The 24,989-nt window shown below is 37.7% G+C and overlaps 7 protein-coding genes across 11 annotated transcripts in view; 4 read left to right on the top strand and 3 right to left on the bottom strand.

Annotated features, from left to right (window-relative positions):
- On the top strand, positions 1-10,469 carry LOC112453530 (autophagy-related protein 2 homolog B). Of its 3 annotated transcripts, none has more exons than XM_025014326.1 (16): positions 1-585; positions 1,574-1,886; positions 1,977-2,287; positions 2,376-2,558; positions 2,923-3,147; positions 3,211-3,683; positions 3,760-4,062; positions 4,237-4,354; positions 4,479-4,579; positions 4,675-5,175; positions 5,259-5,537; positions 5,615-7,339; positions 7,440-8,204; positions 8,283-8,557; positions 8,721-9,022; positions 9,548-10,469. In XM_025014326.1, exons 1-16 carry the CDS (start codon positions 415-417, stop codon positions 9,782-9,784), a joined length of 6,282 nt encoding a protein of 2,093 aa, XP_024870094.1. In that variant the 5' UTR covers positions 1-414; the 3' UTR covers positions 9,785-10,469. The 3 variants fall into 3 exon arrangements, with proteins under 3 accessions (XP_024870094.1, XP_024870104.1, XP_024870098.1); XM_025014330.1 differs by lacking the exon at positions 1-585 and adding an exon at positions 790-877; XM_025014336.1 differs by lacking the exons at positions 8,283-8,557; positions 8,721-9,022; positions 9,548-10,469 and having other exon boundaries at positions 7,440-7,695; positions 7,928-8,129.
- A 326-nt stretch (positions 10,470-10,795) lies between these two features.
- On the top strand, positions 10,796-14,026 carry LOC112452681 (protein disulfide-isomerase TMX3). 2 transcript variants are annotated; one of them, XM_025013015.1, is made up of 10 exons: positions 10,796-11,057; positions 11,531-11,579; positions 11,648-11,687; positions 11,768-11,931; positions 12,009-12,192; positions 12,279-12,423; positions 12,492-12,741; positions 12,813-13,005; positions 13,103-13,295; positions 13,374-14,026. In XM_025013015.1, exons 1-10 carry the CDS (start codon positions 11,015-11,017, stop codon positions 13,406-13,408), a joined length of 1,296 nt encoding a protein of 431 aa, XP_024868783.1. In that variant the 5' UTR covers positions 10,796-11,014; the 3' UTR covers positions 13,409-14,026. The 2 variants fall into 2 exon arrangements, with proteins under 2 accessions (XP_024868783.1, XP_024868791.1); XM_025013023.1 differs by having other exon boundaries at positions 10,798-11,057; positions 12,501-12,741.
- Positions 14,027-14,310: 284 nt separating this feature from the next.
- Positions 14,311-15,494, bottom strand: LOC112452713 (programmed cell death protein 5). The gene is made up of 4 exons (XM_025013059.1): positions 15,205-15,494; positions 14,836-14,944; positions 14,588-14,751; positions 14,311-14,506 (listed from the first exon to the last, which is right to left on the bottom strand). Exons 1-4 carry the CDS (start codon positions 15,268-15,270, stop codon positions 14,456-14,458), a joined length of 390 nt encoding a protein of 129 aa, XP_024868827.1. The 5' UTR covers positions 15,271-15,494; the 3' UTR covers positions 14,311-14,455.
- A 190-nt stretch (positions 15,495-15,684) lies between these two features.
- On the top strand, positions 15,685-17,491 carry LOC112452719 (general transcription factor IIH subunit 5). The gene is made up of 2 exons (XM_025013072.1): positions 15,685-15,909; positions 17,285-17,491. Exons 1-2 carry the CDS (start codon positions 15,875-15,877, stop codon positions 17,469-17,471), a joined length of 222 nt encoding a protein of 73 aa, XP_024868840.1. The 5' UTR covers positions 15,685-15,874; the 3' UTR covers positions 17,472-17,491.
- Positions 15,916-20,052, bottom strand: LOC112452695 (meiotic nuclear division protein 1 homolog). Of its 2 annotated transcripts, XM_025013034.1 has the most exons (5): positions 19,496-20,052; positions 16,994-17,235; positions 16,802-16,907; positions 16,582-16,728; positions 15,916-16,118 (listed from the first exon to the last, which is right to left on the bottom strand). In XM_025013034.1, exons 2-5 carry the CDS (start codon positions 17,218-17,220, stop codon positions 15,984-15,986), a joined length of 615 nt encoding a protein of 204 aa, XP_024868802.1. In that variant the 5' UTR covers positions 17,221-17,235; positions 19,496-20,052; the 3' UTR covers positions 15,916-15,983. The 2 variants fall into 2 exon arrangements, with proteins under 2 accessions (XP_024868802.1, XP_024868807.1); XM_025013039.1 differs by lacking the exon at positions 19,496-20,052 and having other exon boundaries at positions 16,994-17,268.
- Positions 17,484-18,987, top strand: LOC112452707 (zinc finger HIT domain-containing protein 1). Its single transcript, XM_025013049.1, has 3 exons — positions 17,484-17,639; positions 17,719-18,530; positions 18,662-18,987. Exons 1-2 carry the CDS (start codon positions 17,501-17,503, stop codon positions 18,042-18,044), a joined length of 465 nt encoding a protein of 154 aa, XP_024868817.1. The 5' UTR covers positions 17,484-17,500; the 3' UTR covers positions 18,045-18,530; positions 18,662-18,987.
- Positions 20,053-20,178: 126 nt separating the features above from the next.
- LOC112453167 overlaps positions 20,179-24,989 on the bottom strand; it is a 6,497-nt gene continuing 1,686 nt past the window's right edge. The window contains exons 2-9 of the mRNA XM_025013757.1: positions 24,398-24,583; positions 23,998-24,162; positions 23,793-23,879; positions 23,536-23,679; positions 22,933-23,131; positions 21,641-21,848; positions 21,176-21,331; positions 20,179-21,020 (exon numbers count right to left, since the gene is read on the bottom strand). Of these exons, the coding sequence (XP_024869525.1) occupies positions 20,743-21,020; positions 21,176-21,331; positions 21,641-21,848; positions 22,933-23,131; positions 23,536-23,679; positions 23,793-23,879; positions 23,998-24,162; positions 24,398-24,583 (1,423 nt within the window). The 3' untranslated portion in view covers positions 20,179-20,742. The remainder of the gene's footprint in view (positions 21,021-21,175; positions 21,332-21,640; positions 21,849-22,932; positions 23,132-23,535; positions 23,680-23,792; positions 23,880-23,997; positions 24,163-24,397; positions 24,584-24,989) is intronic.

Below are 24,989 nucleotides of genomic sequence, written 5' to 3'. Positions count from 1 at the left end.
CGATCGAGAGAAGCGGGGCGATCTCAGAATTCAGATCTTTAGCACAGATCAAGCCTCGATCGATCGCGGAGACCGGATCTCGACCAGGCGTGCTATTGCGCGTTGTGTCGCGTGTCGCGTCGCGGGTCGCGGCATCATGGACGCGGGCGGTGCGCGTGTCAGGGGGATGCGATCGAGATTCACTCGCGCGGACCTTGCGCCACGCTGCTGAAGTTGAAACAACACGGTCGGAGAGCGCGGATATATACGTTCCGGACGCCCGACGCCCGAGGGGTATGCCTGGCGCGACGAGATGATACCCCGTTACGGACGCGACACGCCGGAACACTCCTCGGGACTCGGGATAGAGTAGACTGAGTAGAGGATCGCGCGTCACGCGTGAGAAACGCGCGCGCTCCGGCGATCGGGAGCGAGATGAGCAAGATGTCCTGGTTCGGATGGTCGGCGGACATCAAGAAGCGGGCGTGCAGGTACCTGCTGCAGCGTTACCTCGGCCAATTCTCCGAGGAGCTCACGCTGGATCAGTTGACCGTCGATCTGTACAATGGCACGGGACGGGTCGTCAACGTCAGCCTCGACGTGCAGGTACATACGTCTGCTTTGCTTTTCTTTGTCTCTCTCTCTCTCTTCCTTCCTCGGCTAAAACTCCAGAAAGATAAGATCGCATCGCTGACTCAATAAGTATAACGCGCACATTCCCGTCACGCGCGACACCGATGATACTAATACATACATGTATTTACGTCGCGCTGCGAATATCTCGTGTTCGAGTTACACTCAAACAGCTGATCGTGGTTTTAATATTTAAATGCCCTGCAAACGTCGCGTGTTTAATCATGGGACGATTACGCGCGATTTTTTTATATATTTTGCAACGGTGAATAATACATGAATAATACATATCAAATATGACAGAAAATGAGAATAGATTAGTTTATAATGGTTAATCCAGAAAACAACGACGTAACTCTGTGTGCGTGTGTGTGTAGTGTACGTGCGCACATAAGTAATATATATGTACGCATGAATTAAATGTGATAAATATACATGACTAATAAAAAAGATTAATAAATATCACATGTCGACGTAATACATTTATTAATTTTGATTTCTATATTCTATATTCTTCTATTATATTTTTAACAAATACTCTCACTTTTTTTTTATCTTCTATTTTTTTTAATGCAAAAATTTTTACACGTAGATTTCTTTTCTTGTTGATAGATATATCTAAGCAATAACGCCGTAACTATTGTAGCGAGCATAATAAATCGTTGAACGCAGTTGGTTACAACCTCTGTGCGTGTATTAATTAAACACAGTGTCATAGTGCGAGTCATTTTGAATGTTAATAAATGCTAATTTATACAGAGACTCTATTTCTTCCGATATTTCCTAATGCGATCGAACACGTCTTTACTCGGGGAATGAGAGCGCCGATTTTTCTTATTTGCATTCTACACAATGGCTGTTCCACTTATTTGAATATGATTCTTCTTTTAATTGTATAGCACTTGTAATCGAGAAATATTTCTGTAAAAAAATAATAATAATAAACGTTAATCTTTGACAGGCGCTCAACGAGATGGGGGAGCAACAACATCTCCCGCTGGACTTCGTCGACGGTTTTATAATGGAGATATCTATTAGTATACCGTGGTCGGCGTTACTTAGTCAAGCGAGTTACGTGGAAGTCAAGGGTCTCAGACTCACGGTACAACCGCGACAAAGAATCGAAACTGGGACATCGATGTTCGAGTCTATGTGGAGCTCAATGACGTCCAGTATGCAACTCGCTCAGGAGTGTCTGCAACAAGACGCGGCCAATGTGGGAAATGCTCAGCCCTTAGAGGCGGTGGAACTGTTTGCGCAGACTATAGATTCAAGTAAGACACTTAGTTTACATTGTACGCTTTTACTTTTAAATAAATAAATAAATAAAAAAACTGAATTCTTTATCGTTTTGTGTATTTCAGTCTTGTCTCGGGTCAAAGTGAGATTTATCGATACTGTGATACGTTTGGAACACGTACCGTTGAATTCTTCCACGGGAGTAGCGATCGAAGTGTCGATACAAAATCTTGAATATTCTGACGAAGCTGGATTAGATCCCAGTAATACGTCTCTAGATCCCGACGAATGTGCGAAGGGTTACATTATTTCGGCGTTCTCCACTAAGCGATTTTACATGGAGGGAGTGACTTTTCATACCGACGAATTTCCCTCGCGCGCAAGAACGTTTTCTAGAAGTATGTTGGCTAGCACGTGCTCTACTCCCGATTCTAAGGTAAGTGTAAACATCTGGGTTTCAACTGATATGGCAATAGAAAGGATATACGTTTCACACGTTGCCTCTTTTCTTTCTATAACAACAGAACTCGGACAGTCTGTTTATCTCCGCACAAATGTCTCCTACGCAGAGCATTATGCATACTCCTCCAGAAGGAAATGCTGTTAACAACTCGAACGAATCAAATCCCATCATGTTTGCTAAGCTGGCAGGTAGACAAGAAGTGAGATTAAAAATGAAACAAGGCGAAGGAATATCGGGACCAAAGGTGAGATGAACTTTTATGAATTTTGGGGGTACGTATGTCGATGTCGATCGTGGATGATGGAGAGGAGTATATGTTTGGATGTGTGGAGTATGAGTCATGTATATGCCCGTCTAGCTCTTATCGTCCGATGAGATCGTCGGTGGGAGCGTCGATCGGGGCAATGAATATTGTTGTCGACGTTGTGTATATACTTAAGTCGGTGCGGTCGAGTGCTCGCGAGAAAACGCGGTTACGTAGTGCGGTGCCATCTTTGGTAGGAGCACGCGCTTTCACCGTAGTATTTATACCTAAAATAATATATCTTTTCTTCCTATAATCCAGGTATTTATTTTCTTTTAAAATGAAAAAATGATATAAATTTTAGGTAGAACTGGAAATTACTCTGGGAGCACTTACTTTGTTCCTGAGTCCTAGGCAGCTTCATGTCTTATTAGAATTAGTGCATGGCCTAGCATCTCCAGATCTAGAAGACGTTAGTAATGTTGTTCCGAGAAGATATGTGGAAAAACCTATGGCTAGCAGTGATTTTAATCGTATAGAACGCGAGCTTATCCATCAAACACATCCTATGCAAGATTTGAAGACTACGGTACGAAAATTTGTTAATGCTTCGATGCATTTCTGTAATGTAAAGATATTTTATTTATTACAGGATTTACGATATGCTCAAGGATGGTCTACTGGATCTGTGGACGAATCTGACAACGAGGATGAATTCCTACCAATGAAATTGCCGGGATCTTCGTCGATGTGTGATTCGATCACGAGCAATAATTTCAGTATGGAGGGCAGCATATCGACCAGCAGCATTAGTTCGAAAAGTTCGGCAACGAATTTGCCGAGACATAATAGACACAGACATAACATAGACAACGACACGTCCGCTGAGACTACCCAGTTTCACATAAGGGTGTCTTCCGTCGCTCTAATTCTGTTGCACGAAGATATACTAACGCCATGCGTGGAACAACTCGGTCTAACTTCTAGCAGTGTAAGACAGATGAGAAACGCAGCGAAGGAATTTTTCAGGCACGTAGGAACGTTTGCTATGGGTGGCTATGGAAGTAAAGATTTTGATACAGCGTCAAAATCACTTACAGAGGCTTGTCGACTTAGTCATATTAGGTATATTAGTATAAATGATAGATTAATCCTAGTAGACTGTTCTAGACTGTTAACTAAAAGTTCCGATTGATTATAGATTACTAGCTGCGCCATTAGTGGTCGAGGGCAGTGAAAAGACAACTAATCAATACTCTGCGATATCAGGAAGCTTGACTTTAGCTAGTTTGGAAGTTGTAGAATGTTTGGTTGACTCCAACAACCCTAGCTCGTATAGAACACCATCGATGGAATTCATCGAGCTATTAGCGTTCACGAAAGAGAACACAACTAATATTGGGTTTTCCAACAAAACTGATTTTAGGATGAGATTTAAATATACCCAAAAGGCTGTTCGACATACTCACATGACGAAATTTGCACATCCACGCACAGAGTTTGAGTAAATATTTATCTTTAAATTAAACAATGTAACAATAATTATTTAAATATTTCTATACATATTCTTGCTCGTGGATTATTTGAAATTAATAAAATAGTATTAATCAATTTTATCAATTCATAATAAATTACAAATTAAATTTGTTAATATTTTAATGCTATTTTCACTTTCCAGCATTCAAATGGAACCCTGCAGAGGCGAAGTAGACATTACTATTGTAGATAGAATATCTGCTATTCTTAATCCACAGCCAATATGTACTTGCAATCCTGTAATAAATGCTAGAGATGCTGTAAGTGTAATTAACAAATCTGTAAAGATTTTTTTTTTTTTTTTTTTTTTTATATTTGTGACATTTTTCTATAGCCCTATTTCAATTGATAGAATACTATTAAAAGCCATGATATATCTTTCAGAATCAACAGACATTATTTGATCAAGCTGTGGACAGTGCAACACTGCCAGATTCTAGAGTAGACGTCAAAATCTCTTCGTCGTCATGTACGATCAAACTGAGGTACTACATCAAACAAAATAATATTTCATATACATACATATTTACATACATATATATAATTCTGATTTGTATAATATATATTATTTTTTATATAGATTTCCTGTACCAGATTTAAGACCACTACACGATATGAGTCGTGCGCCGTGGTGGAAAAGATCTGTGAGATCTGACTATATGATAGTACAGATGACAGATGCACAAGTTCACTCTACTATGGATAGCCGATCTCATTATATAGCTAGGCACGAACTGCAATGTCGGCGGCTATCGTTGTTGTACATAGAAACCGAGGGCGATGCGCCAATCGAAATCGGTTTAGCTACAGCTGACGAGAAGAATGATACTGCGACGTATCAGCAAGTCAACGATGATCTTGGTTGGGCGAGAGTAGTGGTCATTGTGTATCCAGAACGTCTCGGTGGTCCATTGGAGGATAGTTCTGAAGAAGAAGTAGAGAACGATAAACGGATTTTAGATGATACCTTGGAGAAAACTCCGAAACATGCGCCTTCCCCGTTCACCTCTAGACGAATCATGCGCGAATCCGACACGCTCCACTCGAAATCTCACGAACACGGTCAGAAAAACGAACAAAGGTCAGCGACACGCTTTTTCAAATATTCTTAAATAAATTTTTATTGATTTATAATTAAAAAAAAATTGTTTAACATTCTAATAGCGACGGTGAAGAACTAATTATACCTGGAAATCGACAAGAAATGTTGGAATTTATCGAAGAAGGCATACACGGTTCTAGACTACAGCTGGAAATCAATTTACCTTGTGCTTCCGTCCAGATACCGTCTAAACGCATTTATGAACAGCTCTACAATCGATTCAATACCGATTTGTTCCTATGGGAGCCGTCGGCACCCAGGCCCAAATACACCACTCATCTGGAAAATCACATTGGCCTCGACCTAGCATCTACTCTCTTACAGGAATCCACTTATCCTAAGTAGTACCCTAAAATATTTAGAAGAAGTTTGTAGAGTTTCGTAGAATTCTCAGACATTAAATGTGTATCATTTACAGATTCAGCATGTGCAAAAGTGGGATCCAGTATAATTCCGACTCCGACTCAGACGAGGGAGGTATATTCCATTCTACAACGAACGAGAAGAGTCACAAAGAGGCACAAAGAATGTCATCGAAAAAAGCACAGAGCAAGTTGGCAATGACTCTAAGCATCAATCAGGGTCTTCTGTCTATGTACACTCCCGTGCGCGATTCTTTGCGCAACGTTATACCCGGGCAACAAGGAGAATTAATCATACGACTAGAGGATGCTACGATATTTTCCGTGACGGCATACAAGGGGAATGCTAATCTGAGCTACGCTTGCGCTATGATGAGGAGCGTATCGCTGGATCACTGCGGTTTGACGACAAGCCCGTCGCGGACACCGCCATTGAGATGTATCAATAGCGTTAGGCCACGATATTGCGAGAGAACGATATATCGTAGCGGATCCGGTAGCAATATAACAGCGAATCCTAACGACAAGGACATGGTGACAGTCGCGGTGAGGATACAAGCGGCCCATCAGACGCATCGTATAAAGACTTTCCGGGTTGCGATAGGTATAAGCAATGCTACATTAAGGCACCGAATGTGTTCCGCCGCTACTTCGTGGTTCACAGAATTGATGGATTGTCTGGATGTAGCGGATCATCCTGTCGCCGGTTATTCACCGCCGGGTGTTCTGACTGAGCTGCATCTGCACTTGTGGGATTGCGCGATCGACTATAGACCGCTTCACCTGCCGCTAAGGTCTGTTGTGACCCTCGGTAATTTCAGCGTGTCGAGCAACATTACGGCGCAGACTAATACGTCAACATTGCGTTTTATCGCGGAGGATGTCGCGCTCTTCATATCGGACAAGCTGCGCGAAAAGTCGGTGGATCTAAAACGGAATTACGTGTGCGTGATGAATTTCGGCCTGTTCGAGTTGTCGCTACGCCTGAACGAGAGGATGTACGGCGGTGTGCCGCGAGTCGATCTCCGGGCGAGCAACAATGTGTTGCACGTACGCACATGCTCGGACTCGGGTCGCGCTCTCATGCAACTACTGACTTACATCGCCAACGATGGCGATTTGCAACAGCCGAATAGCGTGATAAACAGCAGCAGCACCGAGAGTATTCCCACTGTGCCACCAACGTCTACGAGATACGAGGAAAATCTTCTGGGCGTCGAGAGCATCAACACTCTTAGCAGGAGTCAAGTTGAGCGAGTCTATAGTTTAATGGAGGATGCGTTGGAGGAGACTGTGAAGGGAACGACAACTCAGAGTGGCAACGAAAGCGAGAAGATACCAATGACAGAAAATCGGGTTGAATTTTTCTTTCCTGATGATTCCTGTGCCGCTACGCGAGAGGCAGAGACGCAAAAGAGTTCGCAAGAATGCGGTAAAACGATCGCATGCGGTGTAGAAGATGACGACGACGACGATGAATTTTGCATCTTGGGAGAGGAAGCTGGTACAGGAATAATACCGCGCTATGGAGTACCTGAGGTTCGGTCGCTGTGCCAAGAACCATTAAGAATAGTGGATAATCACTTTTCCGTGCCGGTCGGCAAAACCGATCTATTGCAGACTCCACCAAACTATCCTGCACCTGTATTGAAATACACCCTCTGCGAGATGACATTGATATGGCATATGTACGGTGGCAATGATTTCGATGGTTCTCAACCGCAGTCTGCTAAGCACGTGACCATCAATGACAACGTTCGCAGTAATATGACGCATGGAAGGTACGAGGTCCAAAGTTTTAAAGTTAAATTATCAAAACAACTTCATAAGTATATAGATATATATATATTATATTCTCTCTTTTTCTTTTCTATCCAATAGAAGTAGATCGGCTATAGGTGCTGTAGGTTTCAACAAGTCTAGTCCGAACGAGGTGCACTTTGGCAGCGTGCCGAATTCGCCGCGTGCAACGAGAAGCAACGACGCGTTGATCGATTGGCACACACTAAGTGGCCCGGGTCGACGGCACGACGTGCTAATGGAACTGCAATTGAGCAAGGTTCGCTTCCAGCACGAGGTCTATCCGGAGAACACCCGGGAAGCGTCCAGGCAGGTGCTACTGGTGCACGAGATTGAAGTAAGAGATAGACTGGCATCGTCGCACATAAACAAATTCCTTTATCAATACAGCAGCGAAGCGAGGCCAAGGCAGTCTCACTCTATTATGTTTACCATGAAGGCAGTTCACGTAAGGCCGGATCCCAGATTAAGTGCCCAAGAATGTTGTTTGAAACTTAGTCTACTGCCACTGCGACTGAACATAGACCAAGATAGCCTACTGTTCTTAATACAATTTTTTAACGAACTAGGCGGTGGATCGAAGCGAAGCCAAGAAAGCTCTAGCACACCTAATAGCTCGCAATCCACCCCCGTATCGAAACAAGGAACACCCACGCATCATCCGCCCATTATGAGCGTGAATGATGATGCGTTGACGAATGACACGATGATGAATATGTCGCAGAATAATATCATTGATCAGAATCTGTTGATACTCTTGGAAGACGAGCTGACATTCAGGGAGAACAAGACTAAAACAAAGACTGTCCACCAGGTCCACGATGATAGTCAACCGATATACTTTAGGTGCGTGATTGAAATTTTTATTATTTCATTGAATGGAACGTGCAACGTTGAGTACTAACGATTTAAAATTGTCTTTAGAAACATTGTATTCGGCCCAGAAGTTCTCATCAGACTGGATTATCATGGGAAACGCGTGGATTTCACTCATGGACCGTTGGCGGGCCTGCTAATGGGCTTGGCGGAACTAAATTGCTCTGAATTAAGACTGAAGAGAATGTCGTACAGGCACGGATTATTGGGTTATGACAAACTTTTTACATATCTAGTTTCGGAATGGTTGCAGGATATCAAGAAGAATCAACTCCCAAGTTTACTTGGTGGCGTGGGACCGATGTACTCTGTAGTACAGCTGTGTGAGTACATGATTTGATTCGCTCGTAAATTAAATAACTATTGTTATTTTTACAAGTATTTATTGTACCGTACATCTTTTGCGTGCTAGTTCTGAGTCACAGTTTTCCTTTCCTAACTAAAAAATTATACACTTGAACATGATATTTGATTGCATTGTTGTAGTTCAAGGGATACGTGATCTATTTTGGTTACCAATCGAACAGTATCAGAGAGACGGGAGAATTGTCCGTGGATTACAACGCGGAGCAAATAGTTTTACAACGTGTACCGCAATGGCTGCGTTAGAATTGACGTGTAGGATCGTGCAGGCATTACAGACCACGGCCGAGACTGCGTACGACATAGTTAGTCCTGGCCCCAGTGTGAGATGCAAGATCAGAGGACAGAAGGGTCGTCGAAAAAGATATAATCAGCCACTGGATATTCGAGAGGGGGTGGCTAATGCTTACACATTAGTTAAAGAGGTGAATACGACAAATACATGACAAATTATATTATATACTAACAAGGAAACCTCGAAAACTCGAAAATTCTCTGATTTTGATGAAACTACACACAAATAGGGGGAACGGGGTAAATAGATGAATTTAGAAATTTTTAGTTGCGGCCCAAAAACGAATTTTCGGGTTTGCGAGGTTCCCTTGTAAGTAATAAGAGATATATTATATTAAGTAAAGTATTTATGTTTTATATCTTTAATAATCGTTGAAAAATAATAAATAATTTTAACTTGTATTATTTATCTTTATACAGTTTTCTTTAGGGTTATAACGGTTATAGCTGCTGCTGTTACCGGATCATCAATCAACTTTTTTCGACGTTGTTCTAAACTTCTTATCCTCCACAGGCTCTCTATTTTCTTTATTTTCTCTTGCTCGCTGCCTCTTGCCTCTTCTCTGTTTCTAGAGAAAAGAAATCCTAATCTTTAATAATATAATTAAATAATAATTAAAAGAAATCCTAATCTCATATCTGTAATATTTATTCAGGGCTTAGGCGAGACTGCGACTCAACTGGTTCGCGTGGCTAGTGAAGAACACGAGCACAAGGGCACGGTCGGTGCGGTCGGTGGTGTACTGCGACAAATTCCACCGACAGTCGTGAAACCAATTATTCTGGCCACCGAAGCGACCAGCAATGTATTGGGTGGTATGCGATCATCGTTAGTACCCGATGCACGCCGAGAAGCGGTACAAAAGTGGCGGCAAGATTCCGATGCGTGTTAATCCCGTGTTGGCCACAGAATGGGAAAATTTACTAAATCGTTATCGAAGAAAGATCATCACCATCAGTCACGTTCGCTCAAACAAATGTTTTTCGATCGCGGCCGGTCAGGCCGAGCAACTTTTTATTGTAACATATTCATGACATATACACGTACGGAAAGAGAATGCTAAGTAGAATAAGAGTGCCATAAACGTTCGCGTCACGTTTGGCGACATTGTGATTATAGCACGTATTCTCACGAGATCTGTGCGCGTAGGCCTCGAAGGATCGGCAACGAGCGCGAGGAAAACGACGGACCTAGACATATGTGGATCGTCGACAAGAAACGAGAGAGAAGTCGCCGTTGGGTCCTACGTATGAGTGTAATGTTGGACGTAGTCAGATCAGTTCCATTGATTCTTTTTGTACATTATACGAAGAGTGCGCGACGCGTCTGACAGACATCTAATGATAAATCACTTAGTTAAGTGTTGCCGCTACGTTCGTTACAAATGTACAAAATACTTGTTACACCTATGGAATGTAAAGATAGCTGCGCTCTATCGCGAAGGAATATATTACACTCGGCTACTATATTCCTTCTCTATACATATATTTTTTGTTTTGAAAATCATGTGAATGTTTTATACCAATGATATGTGTATTACAAGATTTTTATTAATAAAATTATACACAACAAGAGAACGTCGCGTCGCGTTTTACCCTACATAATTTGTATACTCAACATAATCATTTATCTATAATTTATATCGTTTAGTTATAATGACTGAAATTAGAGGGATTCGAGTCATTTTTTCCCTTTATTTGCACCTTCCCTGCAGTTGTATGTATGTGATAACTCCTCTTCCTTCTTTTCCCAAGGCTCGAGTACATATCCTCGTCCTATTTTAAAAGTTAAAAGCGGAAAGTGCGAGAGAAGTGGTGGGTAAAAGGGGGGACGGCTGATCAGTAGCGGAATTAACGATGGGTGCGACGGAGCCGAACCGCGCGCCGAGGCCGAGACCGAGGCGCGTCGCGCGCGACAGTCGGGAAGATGGGACGGAAGATGGACGCGGCGTGCACCCGCACCCGATCGTTCCGCGTGACGAGTTAAAGGGACGGCGAGGCGTCACAACGTCTGTTAGCGAGCGTCAGCGATTATGCAGTCTCGTTCGGCACGCCTGTGTTGCCGCGCGATCAGATGAAGGAGCCCGATCTTCGTTCCCCGACGTCTCGACTCGACGAACGGAATGGTTTCCCTGACGCGGGTCTCTTTCGTCGCGCTTCTCTACGGTAAGCGACCGGGGCCCGTCGACTTACCGCGCCGGAACCGCTTTCCTCGCTTCCGTCGCGTTGCATCGGGCGAGATACATCACGCGACCCTTGACCCGGTCGCTTTTACGCGTCGTAATTCGTAATTTCGCCTATCGGCTGATCGATAACGGACGATTCGCTTGATAAATCGTTTAATTCGATTACCATGAGTCTCCCGTACTCCAAGTATAATCGAATTATATCGGCGAATTATATTATAGAGTTTGAAATTTAATTTGATTTAATTTGTTTGCGCTCTCTCGGAGTTTGCGATACATTTTTTTTATCTATAGTAAAATGATCAACTATTGCACATGTATTCATGATAAAATCCAATAAGTTTCTCAATTTGATTCGAAACGACACGACACCGTCATGCTATCCCAGCGAAAGAGTATATCTCTTACTCGAGCTCCTTTATCGTTTAATTACATTTTAGTTTTTTTTTTCAGCGGTTTTGACGCATACGGCAGGGTCGCGCGTACTCGAGCTGAGCGATAGGTAAGAGATATCACTGCTCCACTGCTCCAATTATTTCGATGTGTTACTCAATACGTATTTCTCTGCAGATTTCTGGATGCGCACCAAGATGGCCAGTGGCTAGTTATGGTAAGCTTAATGCTCTCGCAAAAACGTCATTACGTCATTTAGGAGGTACAACTATTTTCGTTTCTTTTTGTTTTCCACAGATGTACGCACCATGGTGCGCTCACTGCAAAAGATTGGAACCGATCTGGTCTCATGTCGCTCAAAACTTGCACGCAACGTCCGTACGAGTGGGACGAGTGGACTGCACTAGATTTACCAGCATAACGAGTGCGTTCAAAATTAAAGGATTTCCCACTATTCTATTGTAAGTAGAAGAGTCGTTGGCACTACAGCTGCACCGTGCAATACTGGTACGATAACGTTTTTTGGTTCTTCCCGCAGTTTAAAGGGTGATCAGAAATATGTATACGAAGGCGATCGAACCAGAGAGGAGATAGTAAAATTCGCTTTGAGATTAAGCGGTCCTCCTGTACAGGAAATAACGAAAACGCAGAGTTTCGACGCCATAAAGAAGGAACGCGATCTCTATTTCTTATACGTAGGCGAGAGATCTGGATTCTTATGGGTAAAACTCTTTTCGCACGTTCGTAACATATATTGTGAAGATAGCTCGAAATTGTAATTCACGTATCTGCGTTTAATGAAATGCAGGAACTCTATCATAAGACTGCGAATATATTTCAAGCGCATGCATTTTTCTATCAATCTCATCCGAGCGTCGTGAACAAGCATGCGCCGGTAGATAATGTTCCGGCATTATTCGTATATAAGGAAAATTTGCATTATAATTTCACCGGTGAGTCAATCGAAAGAAAAAGGGACACGTATTATTAGCCGCGTCGTGTCAATGTTAATTCAATATAGGAATTGTAGGACACAACTTGAGCGACATGGAACAAGTAAACGAGACGCTTTATAAGTGGGTGAACGCGGAACGTTTTCCAACGTTCCCGAAAGTAACGAGAGGAAACATAAATCAATTGTTCTTAACAAATAAGAATCTCGTTTTAGCAGTAGTGGAGGAAAATCAACTGGAAGAAGTCGCGCCTGATATGCTGGAATTCAAAGATATGGTTGAATCTGTGATCAAGAATAAACGAAATAAGTATCACGAGTACGTTGTTTACATTTATTAGACAGCATTTTGATGGAAGAGTTGAAATTAAATCATCGTCAACTATTCAGTCATTTTCAGTTCGGTTGGATAGGCAGTCCCAATCTAGTCAACAGCATAGCGATGATGACACTACCTATACCGAGCTTGCTTGTGATAAACACAACTACCAATCACCATCATATTCCTGACGATGAAACAGAGAAGCTGACTCCATACGTGATAGAATTGTTCCTAGAGCAGATTCGCAACGAGAGTGCTCCGGTGCAGCATTTAACACAACTTTCGCATCTTTTATTTTCCACGTGTTCGCTCTACTAAAAGAATACATTAAATATAATAAGAATTTATACATTTTCAGAGATACGGTGGGAACAGTTGGCTAGTACGTAGTTATAGAAAATGGTTCGAAATGAAAACCAATCTGACTTCAATGTGGAAGGGCAATCCTATTTTGATGATGGTACTGCTTGGATTGCCGTTTGGATTTCTGTCGTTAATATGTTACGGCATTTGTTGTCCAGATTTATTGGACGCGAACGACGACGAGGATGGTACGTCTTTTTATTTCACTCGAAACTCATTTTTACATAAGAATACGTGTATACATGGCCATCTTATATTTCTTTCAGAGAATACTGGGGCGTATCATATGAAAAATGATTAAGAATACGTGCTATTAATAGATATATAGTATTCCGAGAGACATTTTTCATTATGTATAGTGTATATAAGTGCTTATGATTGTATCTATATGTTCTTAACAAAAATTTGCCAAAGCAGTTTTAAGATTGCGAGAATTTTTATACAATACGTCATATTGTATATTTTCGACATTCCATATATTTTATTTTCGATCCACTTCGTACACACGATGCTGATTTCTTTTACGTGTTGTGTGTGTATATATAAAAAAAAATTATGTGTATCCCTCGAGACAATACGACCTACCGAGTTAAGCAAATACGTACACACTCGGAAAAAATTTGTCTTTTAACACAGCTTTAACAAAAAGAGAATGTAATATATATCAAAAATTTGTATATTAAACACGCGTGTTCACGTAGTTTGTAAAATCGTATTAAACGTCAAACTAAACATTGGCTTTTGTATATGTATGGATAAAATAATGATAATATTTAGCATTATGCAAGTTGCGCGGAACTGTTGTTTATTGTACTGTGTAGATTGCAAGTGTGCGTGTGATTTTTGTTTTAGGATGAAAAATAATTGTGTGTTTGCTGAATGTATTTATATGTATAAAAAAAAGAGATCTAAAAGTAAATATTTCTCCAGATATATCATTATTATTATTATTATTACTATTATAGAGAAGTGATGCGTAGCTCTATAATTTATAAGAGTGGTCGGGACCACTCTGTGGGTCCCGAATTCGATTTCAACTCTGATCCGATGTATAATTTTGTTTCATAAGAGGTTGGTTGAAAAAATGGAAGATTATGAGCGAAGGAGTATGAAGTGAATGACAATCCGTTTCAGGAACCTGTTTCATTTAGGTTACCGCTACAGATATATACAATATTTAATTGCAATATGAGTGAACGTTGCTCCATTGGCATTAGTAGTTTTTTTATTTATTTCAATACAGCATAAAAATAACATAACTAAGCAAAAAGTAATGGATATTGTAACTTACTGCAAATGTGAACCATGAGCAATATCTAATTTAAATGATCTTGAATTTGTACACGTGCTACAAGTCCATATCATCGTCGAAATCCATTGCCGCTCTTCTTCTATCAAACTGAAATATGAAATTTTGATTTTGTTAATTTCTACCATACGGTTTGTTAAATGCACGATTGTATTACAAAATTATATTAACTTTGACTGTCGTCCTCTTTTGCGTCTGTTGGTTCACACTTTCGAGTAAGTTGATCAATTCTTTCTCTCCAAGTTTGCCAGGTAGCTGTCCGCGTTGTGCCATGCTTAAAAGCATTTCTTCCACCATTTTGCCCTTCTCAGGCTTTCCAAGGCGAAGCGTATTTACTATCCGTACAATATTATAAATATTATAATACTGTTAATACCGCACGGCGCACTTAAATCAATAATAAGATACAAGATACTTACATCTTGCTCTAGCCGACTGATCCAACACTTGTGTCAATATAACATGCTTCATCTCTTCCATTTGTTGAATTTTCTCTTCCATCGCTTGTTTATCATTGGCATTGTTACCCTAAAACAATAATATATATGTATATATATATATATATATCTAAATAATATTTATTTTATGAAACTTATGCAGAGTATGAAGTTTTGTTTCTACTAATGTTACACATAATCTTTTGTAAAATAGGCACTGTAGAATTATGTGGTTTATGTATTTCAGCCATCCAAGAAGATTAAAATAATCATTAAAGTAAATGATTCATAGCTTACAGATCATTAGTTGTTTTCAAAATATAAAATTGCGTAAAGTTTCGTCGCATTTACCTTATACTGAGCTTGCAATTGAGCCAGACGTTGCTGTCGTAACGCTTCCAATTCGGGGTCCGACATTTTTATGTTTTCGTTTTTTTCAGAGTTTTTTCGATATTTTACTGAATTCTAAATGCTGATATGTAAAGCTATCTAAATATAAATCAAGCTCGATCTTTCTCTATTTTCACCGAACACTCCTGTGTATGTTCACCAAAGTCATAATAGCTGAATCTTAACCCAGGAATAACCAAACAGACTCCGAATTTCTCTCTCCCTCGTACACAGTCACAGATGTCTATACACTACTAGATCGCTAACTTGGTCAAAATAGGTGAGTCCGGCCTGTCCGGCCCGGATTTCCAAGTTCGGCCATATCACTCCACAACAAAATGGCGACGGTGCCATGTGCTAGGACCGTGACCGTGGCTAGGGATCACTGGCGTGTGCTGGTGCGTATTGTTGGCATTCTTGCATCAAATTTTCTTCGTTTTGTACCGCTCGGCGCTCCCGCTCAGTGTTGGGGTGTCATCAGGTGTCATTCGGTGTTATTGCATCGATACCACGAGATACATTCATGACAAATTTATGATAAATGTCGAAAAACACGCGAGATCAATAGGTTCACAAAGAGATACCGGTAAACCCGACACCGGTTAATTTGAGAAGAAGATAATCGCAAGACATGGTAAATGTGACGAAGGGCATTCTGGTCGAATGGTACGTCTATCCGTTTATAGAAAAATATCATATATTAACAACAAATTTTTGCACGAGCTAACAATCAGATTCATTCATTTGTAGTCCAAGTCCTCAGGAATGTTAAACATTTTATTAAGATCCTGCTCCGACACGCTGAATTTATTCTTGCACCAGCTCTGTATAGCAAAAACATTGTCTGTCCATATATTGGCCACATCTTTGTATTTCTAAAATGAATATTATACATTATTGTATGACAAAAGGGCAAAAAGTGTAGAGAACACTAACACTAACATTGATTTCATTGAAATGTAATATTACATATCATGCATACTTTGATAGGCAAAATATAAAAATGTTAAAAACATTAATCGCGCGCGGAAGTATCTCTCAATGACATACAAAAAGAACTGTAAGACAAAAAAAAAGGTTAGGAAATATATTATACTTGGTAAAATGTACCTGATATAGGCTGTGTTCTAATATCCACTGTCAGTATTGAAAATCTATAGTTTACGTCGCACACACTATAGATTTTCAGTACTGGCGGTGAATATATTGGAGCCACAATACATGTAATATTAAATTTCGTCAAATCAAGAAGAGGATGAGGCTGTTTGTTATAATTCTGCATATTTATCTATGTTACGTTATAATTCGTTATTCAGATTTATTTTATTTTGATTATACCTGTGCTTTTTCATCCATTTCTGTAATTACTTCCGGATCGACGTCGCTGAATTTAGCAATTTGTTTCTTTATCTCCTGTTCCTCCTTCCTCAGCTGTTCCACCTCCTCCAGTAGTTTTCTCTTCTCTTCTGTATCATTCTTTAGCTCCTATACGACATATTTTAGATGGGCAAGAATGGAATTTAAATTCAATAAATTAAACGTTGATTTTTATATTTACCTTCTCCTTCTGTATCTCTTTTCTTAGCTTCTCAACCTTAAATTCTGTCTCTACTAGCTTTTTGTTCGTCTCAGCTATTCTGCGCTCTGTTGCAGTAATATTTTCTCTGTAGAATATTATTTCTTAAGTATTTTATTTATTTATTTATTTTTGCTACATTTGGACGTAACTTAAATTTTCCTGCAACCTTACCCTGGAAATCTCCAGAAATATATGGAAGTACCAATTTTCTCAGATCGTACCAAACCATCGTCCACTAAACCTTGTAATACATCTTTGACAGCTTGTACCACGATGTTTTTTTCCTTCGGCGCGATCTTTTCGAGTTCCTTCAGCGTGAAGAATTCTTTCTTGTCATAGAATATTTGCAGCATTCTCATGCGTTTCTCGTCGAGAGATACTCCTTTTCTCTTGGACATGATATCTATGTGTATCTGTAATGAAGATGTGTTAAATGTTGAAATAAAATTCGTATGTATCTAGTGATGCGGCTATGAAACAGTTTCTCCTACACTTGGACGAAACGTCTGCGCTAGGGAGAAAGTTCATAATTCAAGATCTGGACGAAAGACATCTGTTCATATCCGCCGACATATTGGAAACTTTGCAAGCGAAAGTAGATGATTTGATGGATCAGATATCATTCCCACTGGCAGAAAAGGGTATATAAAAAGGAAGAGAACGAGAAAAACTTGGAAAATGGCTCGAGAATCCGGCAGAATAAAGGACGCGTGCCAAAAGAGGATCCTTGACGATGCTGCACGTAAACGTAGACAGAAGAAGGCATTGGAGGCATTGGAGCAAGACAATTTTCACGATGATCCACATGCCGACTTAGGTATGTAGCTTTATTGTATAAAGGCATCTTCTGCTTTAAATATCTTGTACTAGATAATATTTTTTTTTTCTTGTTTCAGTGATGAGCAAGAAAGTGCCAAAATTTCAAGAGACGCTGGACAACAGAAGCGGCAGTAGAAAAAAGAAGACTCGCTCCGCAGAATATTATAAGCAACGTTTTCGCAAAACTTTTGCTCAGCTCGTCGAGGAAGATCTCAATATGAATCCTAATCCGCCGAACTACGCCTGCGCTCAGGCGCCGCCGTCCCGTTTACCCGAGAGACATTTCTGCGCGGTGTGTGGTTTCCCCAGTAATTATACGTGTATACCATGCGGCGCCAGATATTGCTGTGTCAAGTGCCTAGGTACTCATCTCGATACAAGATGCATGAAGTGGACGGTTTAAGAATTTTTATTTTATTCGTTCAGAGTTTTAATGAATATCAATGCAGAAGAGTACCTCGAAATTTATTCTTTTCTCAATGGAAGATCAATATTTAGTAAATACGTTACTTTTTATGTCATTATTAGACGTAACTTAATGTATTTTTAACTTATATTTGAAATTAATTTTCTTCACTTTCTTCCTTCTTTAATAATAGCCTTAGCCAATTTGATTTTTGCCAAAAGAAGAAATTTTTAACTGTCACAATGTATTACGTTTTGATAATAAAATACGTGGAAAAAAGCTCCCTGTAAGCGAAATTTTAACGATATACTCTAATGATTAGTCCACTGGGGAAATGACCAGTTGTATTTGCCAATCTGCTTAATGAGCAAATGCGATTGGATGGATAACGATTAAGTTAATCGGAGTTTGATCAAAGTGACCCTAACAGTATCCCAGCAAATTTCAGCAGAAACGTACGACAGGAACTGCATGTGCGTTAGGGTCAAAGCACATAACATGGCGTAGCGATATACGACGGTCGTAGTCCCCGACCTGACAGATCAGGATACGCCAAAGCTTGTGCGTTACTTACGTCCACGACTACGACTGTCATATGTGCTTTGGCCCTTAAGTGTTTTAAGTATTAAACTTAAGTGTTTTCCCAACAATCTGCTTTAACGCTCAAATTCATAAATTAATAATTTATGCTATTCAATATCATTTCGTGTAAAAAGATTTAAAAAATAAAAGTTCGTGCTCGCATTAAAGAGGAAAAGAAATAATTAAACAGTTTTTTCTGTTTTGCTTCTTTTAGGTTAGGGGCTAATAATTAAATGTTTTTTTTTTGTTTTGCTCCTTTTAGGTTAGGAGCGTTAGCGCCTTCAACCCTGCCCTAGGGCCTAGGCTGCGTTCGGGGACGGGGAGCGCGCTATTAGCGCTATTGCATCATACTATCTTTATCGCTCATTTAAGTGTAGAACAAGTATAGAATAAGCAAATAGCGTTAATAGCGCGCTCCCCGAAGGGTTATATAGCGCAATTTAATTAAATGGTAAAGTTCTTGAAGGTTAGGAAATCTGTTATACCGACGGAATGTAGCGATACGATAACATGTGTAGTAATCGAAATAGCGCAATGAGCATGCGTTATGATCGAAATAGCACATGAAATATGAAATCTAGTATGCAATTACAACATAATTAACAATAATTTCTGCTCAATTACTTCTTTTAAGTGCCAAACGACAACTTTTTATTTTTCAAATCTTTGTTTTGACACAAAATGAAATCAAATCAATGTATTTTTATTCATAATTGACTGTGAGAATTTAAATATACATTTATCTCAGATATCTTCTGTTATATTTCTGCCAATGTTCTGCTGATAAAATTTGTAGTAGATTTTTCACAAATCTATTTTTTGACAGATTCGACTGAGGTTTTAGCACAAAAATTTCGACAACTTACCTATTAATCCAACTATTAAAACAACTCGAGCTTTGTCGTACAGTTGACTTTATTTCCAAAATTTGATATAACGCTGCAATTCAACATAAAATAATTCACGTGTGTCATATGAAAGATTTTAACCTCATAACTCAAAGCGGTTAGCGAGATCTGTTTACAAATTCTAGAACCATTCCAACTACACTTCCTACACTCCACTCTTTGCTCTTCCTTTTTCCAATGTCTGCAGAGTATACACTCGCATAAATTTTTATTTTATAAAAAAGAAGATAAAAACTTGAAGTAAAAAAGTTCCTTATTTGAAGGAAAATATACTGTTGTCTTTTTAAAACAAAGTATAGCACACGATTGTAACGCGCAGTCTACATATTTATTATATATTTATGAGCATCTTAGGTGATTGCTAATTATAAGTTCTAATATATCCAGGTAGAATAGCAAGTCACAATAGTAGTCAGAATGATGTCAAAATGACGGCAAAATAATTTTTGGTCATTTTATCATCATTTTAACTTTATTGTGATTTTTTGTTCCACCTGGATATATCGCGTATATATAACGTTAAAAATATAACATAAGAACTTATACAAAATATTTTATATACCATATTTATTTGCAAAGCATTTTGTCTTAAAATAATAAAGTTTAAAAAGATTAAACAGTAACTCTCCGTTTATTATATACTTATTTTATAAGATAGGCAATATAGTAAAATATGGTCGATGTATATGGCCTTAATGTATAAAATAAATGTCTATATGTTGCTTGTGTACTTATCGTACATTGTGTACATATATGTTTGATGTTTGTATGGAAACGGAAGTCTGTTACCCCCACGGGAAAAAATAAAGTTAACTATATACTTATTTTATTATTATATTTTACATTATTTTATTTATTACTTATTAAATACGTTATATTATTAAAATTAATATTTATACTCGGCCCACAACGAAAGATTGAGAGTAGATCGGACGAAAACTCGTCCGTCTCGCGCAGGTCTCCGCCCAGAGAACATCTATTTATAATTATTTACGGTACGCCACACTCTATAGGAACTTGGCCCGCCTATGCACAAGAACCACTCTCAATCTCTCGTTGGACGGAGTATAGTAAATGTTACTTTTTACGTAGTTGTGTTACATACAATTTAATCGCGTAAAGATACATGCTGCGGTCTCATTTCGCGTATACTTGGCGCGAGATTACTCCCCCTGTCTCTTGATATTTTTAACTTATATTTAAAATTACTTTTCTTCAACCTCTTCCTTCTTAAATAATAGCTCGGCCAATTTGACTTTTGCCAAAATTGTTCTCATTTCTAGTTGATTTATATCTTGTAAATGAGCTTCTTTAATTGTAGCCATTCTCTTTTCGGATTCTAATTTAAATTTGGCTAATTCCTCTTCCTGTTCTATAATATTTTTTAACCTTTGTATCTTTAAATCTCCTTCTGTATCAATGCACAATTTATGTTTTATATCTTTTGTGTTTCCTTTTATTGTTACTGTATCTAATGCCACTTCTGTAAAGTAAATAAAAAATTAATTCTCATAATCATGATTTGGAAAAAAAAGGTTTATTTGTAAAAAAAATATATGTGAAAAAGCTGATCACATTATCCTATAATAAATGCAGCACTACTTTAACGTAAAAATGATCCTTATATTAATAACATACTTTTAACAGATGATGCACAAACTTCAGATAATAATTTGATATTTGCTGCTTCTGATTTCCCTTCTTCATATAACAAATCAGTGTTTGTAGTTTCTATTGTTTGTTCGTCTTCTGCAAGTTCCATACGTACTTCGCTGTTTTTACCTTCATTATGACCTGTCATGTAATACATTATATTAGTAATACATTATATTTTTTATTTAAAGCAAAATAAATAATTACTTAAGAATAATTTGATAAGAAGCAATTGATAAAATGTAACTGTTTTAACGGGAGCATCCCGTTTGCTCACGAATCAATCAGAGTGCTTAATTCAGTAGGGTTATATTAAATTTGGTTATTTTGATTGGACTGGGGAGGGGGGGGGGCAATTGAGACATAGGCAAACGAGTGTCACTCGTTTTAATTATTAATAAATAATTAAAACAAATTAATTCAATTAGTAGCATTATTTGTAAGAATTACGTTTTACTTCATCCTTGTTCATGTTCGATGCAAATAATATAGGGGCTGTAGCCATTAAGTTTGGTGCTATTGCTGCCACATCAGCATCGATTTCCTGTGAAACTTCTGGTCTTCCTCCAGTGCCAAACCGTACTTGTCTTTCCTTTATTAAGCCTTTTTGTGCTTGCTTCAAATTTGTCCATAATTTTTTTAATTGTTGCATGTTTTTCTGCACAATAATACGAAATAATTTCAAGACCGGGCATAATAGTATGTAAAAATATATATATATATATATAGCAGGCTAAAGATGACATTTTTTGAAAGAAAAACAAAGTTTCTATTTTCAGAAGAACAAAAAGCCTTTAAAAACAGGATTATTTTACTCAAAACAGGGCGTCTGGTTATCTTACAAATAAATAATTTGTTTTCTTGCGTAATAAAGGATGCATTATTGTACTCTTTACAAATTTCATTCCACGCTACTTATTTTTTGGGTAATGTTATTACTTTTTTACATTCAATAAAAATACATCTTAATATTTCGCTATTTGCAAGAAAATATATTTTCTCCACAAGTATATAATGTCTACCTTTTTTGGAACATTTTTTAATATCTTTTAATACAAAGCAAGATGTATTAGCACATTTTTATATGCAACAAAATATTGATATAAAAACTCAATTGTTTTTTATTCTGTGCAGAAAAAATCGAACTATCCTTGCTCTAACAGAATTATTCTAATACTTGCCAAATACAAATAAGTATGGCTTTCAATATGCCTTTTATAAAGATGATCTTGTACGAAACAAAACAATTTACAGTATTTTCTTATTTATTAAGATTACCGTAAGTACAGATTATAAATATACGTATAACATCTTAAGATGATCGTCAAATGAGATAATCTTTGTCAAGATGAAGTATTGCCTTGAGAACGGACTATGAATACCACTCACAGATTTATATTAGTAGATTGCATTTGTATGACACCTTTGCGGCTACACCATCTTTTAAAATATCATCTAATACTGATTGACTAAAAAATATTATAAAATCATCACCGAGTAAATATATAATTTATAATATAATAAAAAAAATAGAAAATATATAATTTATTACTGTTCAATTATAATGCAATATATATAATATATTCTAATTACAAGGGGCAATTAGCACAAATCCAACAATTTATATTGTGTTAGTATGTTTGTGTAAAGAAGATAGGGGTAATTCTTTTTTATCGTAACAGACGAATATTTTGAAAATGTGCAATTTTGTTGCATGCAACGTACAATCTCTTTAAATTTACCTTCTCTTGCAGGCTATTGATCCTTTTATTTAAATGTACAATTACTTTCTTCAATGATCTTATTTTCATTTTTGTTTCTTTTGAATAATCTTTGAACAAACACCAAGATTCATCTGAAGTAAAATCTTCTCGACATAGATCATCAATGTATTTTGGATTGTAAAAGCGTTTCCTACTGGCCAAGGAATCATCTGTTTTTCTAAAAATAAAACAGAACGTTATGTACATTTTTCGTTTAGCAAACTACGGTCGGTCTGGATCTTTTGTGTCTAATAAAATGTTTTCGCGTAAATTTAAAAATTTTTTCATTTAGCAAACTACTGCCGATTTTATTATCAATCTTAAAACGCAGTCTCAACCTAAAGCTAGAATAGTACAATCGTTTTTCACAACATATCCTTTGTAGTAGTTCTAAAAATACTTATTAGCATCGGTATTATTAACGTGATTATCAATTTAATTATGTGATTACACTTTTCTAGCTTCAGCTTGAGAGCTGCGTTTCAAGACTGACAGTACGCGGCGTGTAGTTTGCTAAGTGAAAAATGTATATAAATTCACGCGAAAATATTGGCACATTTTACATTTACTTAGCTTATTAACCTTTTCAGTTGGTTATCTTTTTTTGAATTTATATTTATAGCTGTTTCATCTATATTTATGGATTCCTGTATTTCATTTTCTAATAGTACACTTGTTTCCAGATTAGTGTTATATTCTATAGTGGCTAAAGGATCATCAGTTTCTCTGAAAATAAAACAAGATCAGATTCAAACCATTTCATATGTTTATATACTATCATTTAAAATATTTTTAAAAATTTGTATTAAAAATTGAGCAACTATTATATATGAACCAACCTTTGTATATCTATCGAATTTATATTTATCATTGTTTCATCTAAACTTGTATCATCTCCCGTAATGGCTAAGGGATCATCAGTCTCTCTAAAAGTGAAACGGAAAGGTCTTGTAAAACCATTTTATATCTCTACACTGTTTTAAATAAAAATTTTTCAATAAAAATTTATAAAAATTAAGCACGTAATATTACATGCGAACCAACCTTTTTAATTGAATATCCATTGAATCCTCTGTATTTACTACAGTTTCATCCATAATGCACGTTTGTATTTCTCTTTTTATCGTTACATCTGTTTCCAGATTAGTGTCAATTTCAGCTCTCAATGGTGTGCAATTTTTAGTGTTTCCAGTGAGTTTAACATTTTTTCTAAATTATACAAACATCAATATACATATAATATCTTGCATACAAAAGTTTTTTTTAATGTCATATACCGATGCCAGCCGTTTTCTTCAAAAATGTGTCAGAAAGTTAGGAAAAAAATATTTATTACTAATGAGCACTTAAAATACGCGTTGGTGATGATTCTATTTTTGTGACAAACCGGAAGTTGGTGTAACTGGACTCAGTTTTGAAATTTCAAATAGGAATTGAAAGTTACCTAGTATTTTGTGAACGCGGTAATGGACAAGATCCTGGTTTAAGAAATCTTCTAACACGTTGTCCATATATTTTGTAAATAAAATCAGATTGTTTAAAATGTCTGCTACAAATTCCAGCATTCAGACCTGCTTCATGGCCGATAAATGCAACCCAATTTGCTCTAGTTCTCTTATCTTTCGGTATCCTTCAAAAAGATATAAATTAATTTATGACGTTCCCATGCTAATGTAAACTTTATTTACAAATTTTCGCAAAACATTTTTTATACATATATAAAAATATGATATAACGTTTCATATAAACTACGTTTCCTAATATCTGTATTATGTCATGTATAAAAAATAGATATATAAATTCGATTTGAGAGCCTAAGCACTGAAGCTTAAAGCACATACAATAAAACAACATGCACGTAGCAATATGCTAGCACGTTGCTTGCAACGTTGATCAAAATAATGTAACAACGTAACATTAACTGTAAGTAAGTGAAACATGACTGTATGTGATATATTATACAATCAAACTAAGAAAAAAATCGTTAACCCCGTATCAGACTACGGCGTGGGACTGAGCGTGGGTTGAACGTTAAA

Source organism: Temnothorax curvispinosus, unplaced genomic scaffold, assembly GCF_003070985.1.
Source record: "Temnothorax curvispinosus isolate PA1 unplaced genomic scaffold, ASM307098v1 QBEX01000305.1, whole genome shotgun sequence".
Lineage (NCBI taxonomy): Eukaryota > Metazoa > Arthropoda > Insecta > Hymenoptera > Formicidae > Temnothorax > Temnothorax curvispinosus.
The sequence above is the reverse complement of the archived record's forward strand: the minus strand, read 5'-3'. Positions and strand labels throughout refer to the sequence as shown.